Genomic DNA, 10697 nt, shown 5'->3' on the forward strand with positions numbered 1-10697 from the left:
GCCTTATAGCTCTAGGAAATGCCTATGTTTTGCAGCCTGAAGAAAATGTTAATTGTCATTCCTTCTCCCACTTTGTACCTTTCTGAAGTGCAATTCACCGCTCCAGACTCTCTCCCTCCAAGGTTGTTCTGTGAGCCGCACAAATGAATAGTAATAAGGGGGCTTTAAATGTTTTGATGATGTTTCCATGAAGCCTCGCTTAAACTGAGCTGCAGAAAGGTGTGGTTACAGCAGGAGAGCTGGGCCCTTGCTCGCATGGAGAGGGAGGGTCTGGAAGCAGGGTGCTGCCTGTGTTTCCATGCTGCTGCTGCCTGTGAAACTTGGAAATTATCAGAAACAGAGTGTGTCCGTGTGCCGGCCATTATCCAGCTGCTGGAACCAGCTGTTGGAATTAGGTCACACTTGAAGGCCATTGAAAGCCATCAAAGGTGTCAGTGAAACTGGAGCTTTTGATTGACGCTGGCCCCGAGTGCTGGGGGCTGCCTGGGTGCTATTGAGGAGCTGCTGCTTTTATCCTGTTTGCTGACCAGGTTATTTAGAAGGACAACAAGCGTTTAATTGCGGGCCCTGTTAAAGCAATGTTGGTCCTGCCTCGCCTTTGTGCAGGGCTGGTTTGGGTGGCACAAACAATGGACGAGTGGGTGGTCTCCCGCACGCCAGCGCTGGGGCTCTGGCCAAGGTTTTACCCAGAAAGGCTTAATTCAGTCTGATTCCATTATCTGAGACATCATTAATAGGTTTTTATTAGGGTATTATCACTGGCCACGTTAACTTTTAAATGCACCTTTACTATCTCTGGTGATAATGTATTTATATTTCATTTTAATGAATTCTTTGTCTTTTGCATCCTAAGTAGAACTGTACTTACTTAAACTGTGAGTAAGGCAGAACCACCGACGTTATTCCATGCTCTGGCCATTGTTTTACTTGCCTTTACGGAATAACTCAGCCCAGTCAGAGGGAAACCGGCCCGCCCGTGTTTTGGCTTTGACATGGTTGTTGGTCACAAACACTTGTCCAGGGGTGACACAGTGCTGGGTGCATATTTTTAATGTACCGATGAACGCACTGCTGAGAGATACAGATATTAAATGGAGTTGTTAGGGTGACAGACAAGGTTTTGCATCTTCAAAAATTCAAGAGGAGGCACCTGGGCAGCATCTAAGCTCTAACCAACGCTAGCTCTGGCAATTAAAATTTGTAATTCTCTATTATGAAGCTTATTGGACGTGCTAAAGCTGAAAAAGTTGCCTTTTCTCGGCGGGCAGCAGGACTCTGTCCAAGTCGGCAGCAGGAAGCCGTGACTTGGGGCGTGTTTGCGCTTGCACGTCCAGTCTGAGCTCTCCTGTTCTGGCTTCCCAACAGCAGCTCTGGGGCACGCAGAGGAGCGGGGCACGGCTCTTGAGCTGTTCTTGCTCTCTCTTATTTGGCCGTCTCGTTTCACCCTCCAGATCTTCGACCCCAGGAGTCCTGGCGAGGTCCCACGCCCTTGTTCCAGCAGACGCCGCAAAGGTAAGGCAGGAGGGACGGGAAACGTGCCCGGGAGGGTGGATTGGGCTCTGCCAGCCTTGCCAGTGTTTGGTTTTCCCTCCTTTGTTTGGAATATTGTGGTTTAAAATTGTGGAAATGATGCTGCGCGGCAGTTTTTTTGAGTTAATTAATGTCCGTGATTTATTGATGTTTTGAGAGCCCACTCCGTGGTGTTCACCCTTTAAAAGGCTCGAGTACTTTGTATTAAAAAAGACAAGGGAAAAACACTTTCCATTAAAACTCGGGCTTCAAAATTAACTTTACTGTTGGTGCTTTGGTACCGTTCTTGGTTCTTTGGCCTTTATCTTATTGAAGCTTTTGAGGTACTATGAAATTGAACACAGAGAGCTTAAAACTGCATTAGATTTTGGACAGGCTAAACAAATTTCTTTTTAGGAGGGCTGTGGAGCTTAATGAGGCATAACTAATGGTGTTCCACTTTTATCATTCCTGTGCCGCAGCCGCAGCATTAGCACAGACCAGCCATTGATTCTTGCTACAAACCTCTTGAAGTCCTAATCAGCTTCTTTGGTACAAGTTTTTCAGGCCTGACAAGCCCATTGTAGGGCAGTGTCACTGTAGGTCAGTAGTTATTAGTTGCCACTGAAAACAGTTTCTTTAACTACTTAAGGCTGAACTGAATTAAATGCAGAAGGGACTCGGGGAAGGATTATGGAATCTGCAGCCCAATAAGTGCCATCGAATAGAAGGAATGTGACATGGTTTGATAATCAGGGATGTTTTACATGCGTCCCCTCATTGATGGCTTGTGTGTGTCCTTCGGTGGGGTGGGCTCAATAAACCCGGGCTACCTGTGGCAGCCATGAATAATGACATTTATTTTTATGGTTATGGAGGAGGGAGGGAGGCAGGGAGAGAAGTTTCTACTCTGAGGCACAGCCTTTCTCCCTTGGGTTTATTTGCAAATGTTTCGCCATTGAAAATACGGGCTTTGGGGGAATTTAGCGAGCTCTCCACAGTCACTTTCCATGGCAACCATCTTGATCCCCACTGAAGTAAGCCTGGCTCCCTTGTCCTGTGCCTCATCCGTGTGGAATATTGTAAGGCAAGATGCATTCATAATGCAAACTTTAATATTGCTTGGACCATGGGAGTTGCCACTCCCACCCCTTAATTAAAGCCAATTTATATACTTTTATTTGTGAAGGACTGCTGCAGGTCTGTCACTTGTCACCGCCTTCTCTTTGTTACACCGTGGAGGGTTTATGAAAAGCTCTGCCAGCACTGAGGATAAGTAGTTTTGCCGTGTTCTTGGAAGGTTTTGGATTTGGGGAGCAGATCAAATGTGCTTAGAGCTGATGCTGAGCCTCTGTACAGAGGCAAGCGCAGAGACTTAAGCAGAAGGTTAAACACAGAGACACTTGGTGCAGGAAAAAACGTCTGAACCTGTTGAAGGCATTTTGAGCTTCCCGTTCGTTCCCTAGGAGCTGCTGGTTCCCCAAACTGCTGCTCTCCCTCCTGCTGCTGCAGCTCCAGGAGCAGTAGGTACCACGGGGGCAGAGCAGCCAGGGATTTCTGCTCAGGGAAGGGACTGACTGAGGGAGAGGCCAGCCCTGCTCCAGCCCCGGCAGATGGAGGGGCTTGGCAGGGCACTGGGATATCCCGGATTCACCACATCAGCGAGGGATAAGCAAGGAGCCCTGTCCCCCCTGCCAGGAAGGCTCGGAGCCTTTGTGCTGCTTCAGGGATGGAGTGGTGCAGCGGGGGCTAAACCGGCTCTTCCTTCCCAGGCCAGGGGGGGAACAGCTGGGAGTGTAAAGCTGCTTCTCTGTAATCCAGCCAATCCCGTCTCCTGTGGAGGGTTCCTTGCTTTTAAATCTAGTGGTGCACCTTGGTGTGCAGCAGGGAAAGTGAATTTTGAGGTCCCTCCCCGCTGTCCTGACGTTCCTGGGCGCTGCAGAGATCCTTTCCTGCTCTCGAGCCAGTCCAGAGTTTACAGAGAGAGATTTGCCAGTGGAAACGTGTCATCTGGTAAAGCAAACCTTTTTGCTTAACCTGTTCATAGAGGAGACGTCCAAAGTGGCTGAGGCACAAAGATGGGAATGTTCTTCTGTGTAAATTCTCCTGAATTTATCTGACCTGGCTGAATGTGAGTTACCTGACTCTGTGGGTAACTGTGCCAGTGTGAGCTCCTGGGGTGTTCCAAGTGGCACAGTTCCTTTTTTTGTACAGATCTCCACCTGAGGGTGGTTTAAATCGCCAATCAGTGGTGATTTAAATCACCTGAGGGTGATTCACAGCAAATGATGTTAGTGATATTAGTGGTGTTGTGTTCGATTTGTTAAATGTCTCAAATTTTCACTAAGCAGCACTTTAAAAGTTTAAAACTCTGTGCCAAATAAATATCAATGTCAAATGAAATTTGTGCCAAGCTTCCCCATTCCAGGTGTGGAGGAAGTGCTGGCCTGTGACCCTCAGTCATATTTATCACCAGCACTTGTTGTAGAGGCAGAATGATTGTTAGTGAAAGCCCCAGAGCTGGGGTTATATAGGTAATTCCCAGTAGTTTTCCTTATGGCTGAGCAGTGTGTTTTTCCTGGAGACTCAGCTGTTTTCTAGGAATCATGTGGGGAAAAAAGTTAGTACTCAAAACACTTAATGAAAAGGAGCAAGTATGAACAAAGTGTGAGCTTAGTTCATTCCACGTATGGACTTGGGAGATCGATTTTGAGTGTTCAGCGTGAAGTGCTCTTAGCTGTAACTACAGCATTGCCCCTTCTGGGGAGGGTCTGGGGAACGTCGTGCATTTCTGGAGTGGAGAGCAGAGCACGGAGCCCCCTGTCACCGCTTAGCCTTTGTGCACGTCCATTTTGATCAGGTGGGAAAGTGCTTTCCCAAACAGGAAAGGAGTTACTTGTTTCCAGAGTTTGGCAGGGGTTCCTTCTGCCTTCCTGCAGTCGGGGCAGGTCCTGCCGTGCCCAGGTGGAGCGGCTGTCTTTGCAGGCTGTGCTGTGGCACCACAATGCCTTCGCATCCAAAATGCCCGTTTTCGTCCATTTCATCGTCCGCCCGCCCGTCTTGATTCCAGCTCAGCCTCTGCTCCAGCTGCTGGGACGTGTGTTTAAAGGCCTTCCCCTCCCAGCACCTCTCCCTCGGCTCTCACAGCTCCGCTTGCCCCGCTGTAGTGCTGCTGGCTGGGAATCCTGGCCAGGAGAGCCGGGACACTTCCCTGCGCTGACGGGGTGTTTGGTGGGAGTCTGGCTGCCTCGGGAGAGAGTCTCCAGGGCTGAAACCCAGCACAGCTGGCCAGAGGCTCTCTGGAGAGGCACAGAGTGATGTGCAGTGCAGCAGGTAAACATGGAATGCAGGGCTCGCCATCCCAAATCTGGGATGCAGAGCCTCTGCTCTCTGCTGTCCCCATATCCCTCCAGGCTGGCCCTGCTCTGCTCATCAGAGTCCCTCTTCAGCAGGGCTCAGGAAAGATTAACTGTCTCCACTCCCTGTGTTTTTTCCCTCACAACATCATATTGTCCTGCAGGACCCACCTGCTCCGGATCCTTTAAGGAATTGTCCCTCCCCCGTGCTCAGCTGTAACAACCAGGTCACGGCCGCAGCATTTCCCTAAATATTTTGAATCAAACAGCAGTGGACATGTTCTACCTGTTGCTTTCTAATTGTCATGTTGGAAGGGGCACTCGAAGGAAATGAAAGCATTTCTTGCTGTGGGTGATCCAGGATGGCAAACTGGGCCATAATGGATGTCGGATCCGCGTTCCCATATAAACTGTACACCAAATGTCAGTCAGCCCGTGCCAATTAGTGCTTATGTTGCTAGGTCACCGTGGTCAATTGAAAACGGCATCAATAGAACTTGAAAAGGTTTCTTCCCGATCAGACCTCCTGACATATTGAGCAGAATAATGGATGGGAAAAAGCAGCCAAGGCCCCTACCCTAGATTCCGAACGCTCGCCGTAAGAATTCATTTGCAACCTGCAATTAACTGGGAAGAATGGACTCCCAGAAAGAGTCTGGGCGTTCAGAGAAGAAAGCCCCCGGCTCCCGTGTGTGGCACATGTTTACTCCTGGGGTGCTGGGGAGCCTTTGGGATCGGCAAATCCATCCCTGGGATAAAAGGTGCACGGAAGCCTTCCAGGGAATTGGAAAATTCTGCTGCGTGCGGTGCAGCGGTGGTGCAGCTTTCAAGCTGTGATGAAGGAGAAGCGGTCGGCAAAGCGGCCTTTAGGGGGATGTGGGAAGATACTCCCTGCTCCCGGTTTCCCTCTGGCCCGTGGCCGTCCGTGCTCGGCTCTGAGACAGATCCCGGCCTGGGTCTGTGCTGTGGGACTCTCCAGGAGCCACGTTCACACTGCAGTGTTTCTTTCCTTGCACAGGGCTGCCGGAGCCGCTCCTCTCCTTGCCTGGAACCGCATGCTGCAATCCCCAAATCAGTTCCAGCCGGCCCAGTACCAGGGGCTAGGACCCATGGGATACCCACAGCGACCCGAGGATCGCATGGACAGGGGCAGACAGGTAGGAAAACAGGGCCCCACTGGGTGCACTGCGTTCTCCTTCCAGGAAGGGCTTCCTTCTCCTGTGGCTGTGGAGAAGGGAGCGTGGCATGGCAAGGCGCTCCTGGGCTGGTTTTAGTGTCACTGTGTCACCACACACACGGATGGGGGACTTCCCAGCCTTGTCCAGCCCCTCTGGATGTACCCCTGGCGCAAGGCCCGTGCCGGGACTGCACCACCAGTGTTCATTAGCACCCATCAAACGTGGTCCCAGGTCACACACTTCCTGCAGCCTGAGGCAAGTATTCCCACCGGCCTTCCTTTCCCACAAGGAAGTCTGCCCACTGTACCTCTGGGGTTCTCCCCAGTGTGTTCAAAATGTGCATCCTTACAGCTTCCCAGATTTCTCCCCTCAAGTGTTTACTGGCTTCCTCTGAGCCGATAAAGGTACTTAATGCAAGTGTTGGATTTTCATAGCCAGAGGAATAAACACGTGGAAATAGCTCTGTGTGGTTAAAAAGGAAACAAGCGAGCGTGAGGGGAGAACCTCATCCAACATTACAGGTGACTTGGTCAGCATTTTGTGAGAATGCCACAGAGTGAAAGTGCAGCTGGAAAGCAGCAGGTGACTTTGCCTAGGGAGTTTCTGCGGGGGTGCGATGCCAGTAAAACACAAATTGTGTATCCTGTCGTGCCAGACTGCTGGGTGCTCACGCTGCTAAATGCTCATTTAAAATAAATTCCGGATACCTAGGTTGAACTCCTAGTTCTGCTGCTGTTTGGGGAAGCCAGGACTGTGGGAGGGTTACCAGGGAGGAGGAGGATGGTGCCAGCCCCATTGCCCCATCCTTTGTCCGCAAAGGAAGGCACAAACCGTTGGAAATGTGCCTTCTGCTGGGGCCTGATTCAGCTCAGGACAAGGCACTTTTTAGTCACTCCTACTTGGAATTTCCTTCCTCCCAGCCTGCCCGGTACCCAGCCATGTGTTACATGGCGCAGCACCAGTAGTACAGACCCTGCCGGCGCTGGTTTTGGCTGCAGGCAGAGCTCAACAACGTGGGTTACAATCACAGGGAAATAACGGGGCCTGACCCTTGGCCCAACCGGTGGAGCTCTAAAATACATTTTAAAGTTGGGTGAGGTGCATTGATAGGGTCAGATTTCAGAAATCTTTCATTTTGTGCTGCACACGTTCACCCAAAACCGCAGAGCCAGAGGAATAAATGCCTGATTGCACTAATCCAGGCTGCCGTGCTCCTGGGGAGAAATCGGGGGAGGATCTTTGTGCCGCTGGAGCCTGGGCAGAGTTTAATTAGTCTGGGAAATGGACACTTGATAAAGTCTGTCTGCCGGGGCACACCCTGCTCTGCCTTCATCCCAGGCAGGGTGCACTTGCTAAAGGAATCTGTGCTTAGAGCAGTTCATTGCCAGCCTTAAATCCTGGTGCCCAACAGCTGGAATTGTGAGGGCGAGCAGGAACAGTCTCCCCGCAGGGCTTGCCCTGGGGGCACAGAGAGGGTGTCCCTGTTAGTTCACGCTTGGAAAGCTGCCCAGGAGCCTTGTGGATATCCACAGCCTGGGGCACGCTGTGGGCTTGCCCAGAACAGAATTGCCCCAGTGGTGGCCCGGACCCACCTGCGGGTGCAGGAGGCACTGAAACCCACGGGTGACAACCCTTTTATTTTTGTTCACCTGCATGAAGAGTTCACAATCGAAGACAAGTCTTTTGGCTCCAGTGAATCTGCTTCCCTAAAAAAATTCCCTTTGCAGTTGTGCTGGTTATCTCCCTGTTAATTTTAAATCTTCGTTGCCGTGCTCTGTTGTTGTTATTTTTAAATGAACTTTCAGATGTCATCATTTCCTCCAGGCTGGAGTGAAATGAGAAGGTACCTGAAAGGGTTTAGGGTGCCAGCCTAATCACTGAATCCGGCCTTGCTGCCTGAAAATTTCAAAGCTTTAAAGCCTTGAAAAGGGATTCAAGTGGAAGTGGTGACACGTAGCAGCATAAATAATTATCTTTGGGCCCTTTCACCTCTGAATTCTTTTTTTACAGCATACAGAACATGGTCTGAAAGAGGTTAATAAACGCGCTGCCGCAGAGTGCTCACAAAATTAATGCAGCTGCCATGGATCTGGGGGGCTCCCCGGGAGCAGGGCTTTGCTGCCTCCCAGCTCTCCCAGAGAACCAAAGAATAAACTTGCTGGGCTGCTGCAGGTGTTGGGCAGTTGTGTCCCAGCCTGGAGCAACACACAGCGGAGCGTCCAGAGCTCTCGCAGGCCTCCGCTCTGTCCTTCCCTGCTGCTGGTGTGGAAGGGTTTTTTAAGGGATATGCAGCCAACTTGTTTCCTTTTTTAACTGGGCAACCAAACCTGGAAACAAACCTTCCCTGCATGGCCAGGCTGCAGGAGGCTCCCTGGCAGGTCAGCTGGCCAGCTCCGTGGTTTCTGTGGTTATCTCGGCTGCCGCAGGCTGGATAAAGGTGGATTTCTCTTTAAAAGAAAGGAAAGGAAGCCCCTTTTTCCCTCCACACCAAAAAAACCCCGAGTAAAGAGCAAACCAAGCCTGTAGCTGGTGTTGGTGCACCACCTTTAATTAACTTGCTGGTCTCTGCAATGCACCAGGTTTGGAAATCATTTTACGTGCTTGGGCGGGGGGGCTCTGAAATTTTCCAATGGATTTCTTCACTGGATACTTGATGTACCAAATGGCTGGATTAAAGTGCAAATACACAGCTAACTTGGAGCCGTTTCCAAGGTGGGATTTGGGTCTCTTTGGCCTCTTATGGAAGCGAAGGAGCGCTGGAAAACGCCGCTTCTGCAACAAATGCAGCTTTGGTTTTCCCTTGGAGCACTTCTGTGTGAAAGTACTGAGCGTGAGCTGCCCCACGTAGCGCTGTCTGTCCCCGGCTCCAGCACTTGTCCCTTTGCTGCAGACAGAGTGCAGCAGAGGTGCCACAGGTGGTGGCTGGGGCTGGATTTGTTCGGGACTCCGGAGCCGCTGCTGCGCAGCTCCTCTCTGCTCCAGGGCTTCCAGCCCCAGCCCGTGTTGTCGGGAGGCTCCGCAGACGGATGAGGGATGCTCAGCCCTGCCCCTGGCACCCCTCCGTGCGGAGGATGTTTGGTCCCCGTTCCGTGTGGCGCCTCGAGCTCGCCCCACTTGTTTACTTGTGCTGCTAATCCCAAAAATAAACGCTTGCTTTTGTTTGTTTGTTTGCAGGCATACGGCCCCGGGAGGCCCTACCCGGTCCCACCTCCCGCAGGAAGGTACAGCTGGAATTAGCTCCTGCCTCCTGGGTATTTTTTTAAAAAACATGGAAAACGTCCGGATCTTTTTGCTTTTGTTCTTTCTATTATTTGTGGGGCGAGGGGGGAAAAAAACCTAAGTCGTTGAGCGCCATCCCTGTAGTTTTTAAACCGATGCCTGTTTTAAATGTGCCCATTTCTTACGGATGATTTTTTGGGAGGGACGGGAAAGAGCGGACTGCCGTGGGGCGAGGTGGGAGCGCTGTGTTTGTCCTCCCTACCATGGACCCAAGCTGTGCCGAGCGCTGCCTGCCACTCCGAGCTCCAGACGTCCTCTACTCCGCACACAAGAGCCTGAAAACAGAGCCGGAGTTGGAAAGAATGCCCAGAAATGGGATTTTATGAACTCCCGGGGCAGACCCAGCAGGCAGCCGGCGGCGCTGAAAGGCACGGCCCTTGCTGCTCCTTGTCAGACGCTTCCTTCAGTTCCCCGCCGAGAAGGGGTTTTTCGGACTCTGAAGTAAAACATTTCAACTTCTCCAACGCATGCCTGTTCCTGGCGTGGGTTTTGTCGTGGCATAACCAGGCGGCGGCCATGGATTTGTCTATTTGGTACCTAATTTAAACTAGCTGCGAAGGGCAGAGGTTCCAGTCGTTTTTAGCACTCTTTCCAGGGGTTTTCTGTGTGAGTGTACCAAATCAGTAAATATTTTTATTTGCTTTATAAAGTGGCTTTTGAAATTCTGAGCGGTGGCGCGTGGTTGATTTCCAACCCCCTGCAGAGCCTGTTCCTATCTTTTACCTGCGTGCACACATTCCTCTTGATTCCTTGGAAAATAATTCCACCCAGCCTCTACCCCAGCACTTAAAATCATTATTTGGTATTTAAAAAAAAAAAAAAAAAAAAGAGGAGAGCATCCAGGTCAGCTTTCCCTTTGGACTTTTTCCATTAAATCCAGGAACTGTGTAAATCAGTAAAGTTCCCGGCCCCGCTCTCACCCTGACTCCTCCTCGGTGCAGGACTCGGTGCTCCCTTCCTTCCAAACGCCCAGGTGTTAATCACCAGCAGCGAGGGAGAAGCCAGACAGCCCCGCGCGTAACCTCGGGAGGAAGAAATCATCAACCTGGATTCGTTATTTTCAAGTGATTGAGGGTGGAGCAGAATCCTTCATTGTGATGCAGCGTTCCCGGGGCTGGGAGCCGCCGGCCTTCTCCCTCGGCCGGGAAAACGCTGGGGGCTCAAAAAGAGCCAATTTGCTTTTTCCAGCAGGGCAAAACCAGCAGCGAGGGTGAGTTCTCACGGGGAATGGGCTGGAGGAAGGAGTGGGGTGGGCCGGCTGCGTTCCGAAGGCGGGTGGACCCGCGGTGCCGGTGGCTTTGTCCCTCGCTCCCCTTTTTTGGGGCGTGAAAACAAGTCTGGATAAACATTTTGGGGGGGCTGCTGTGGGAAAGGC

At 51.3% G+C, this 10697-nt stretch overlaps 1 protein-coding gene across 1 annotated transcript in view; it reads left to right on the plus strand.

The window, feature by feature from the left end:
* The window catches only part of XRN2 (5'-3' exoribonuclease 2), a 32405-nt gene extending 22415 nt beyond the window's left edge, over positions 1-9990 (plus strand). The window contains exons 28-30 of the mRNA XM_082277216.1: positions 1452-1512; positions 5884-6022; positions 9218-9990. Coding sequence (XP_082133342.1) covers positions 1452-1512; positions 5884-6022; positions 9218-9280 — 263 coding nt within the window. The 3' untranslated portion in view covers positions 9281-9990. The remainder of the gene's footprint in view (positions 1-1451; positions 1513-5883; positions 6023-9217) is intronic.
* The last annotated feature ends 707 nt before the right edge of the window (positions 9991-10697 follow it).

This window comes from Coloeus monedula, assembly GCF_965178545.1.
Source record: "Coloeus monedula genome assembly, chromosome: 2".
Classification (NCBI taxonomy): Eukaryota; Metazoa; Chordata; class Aves; order Passeriformes; family Corvidae; genus Coloeus; species Coloeus monedula.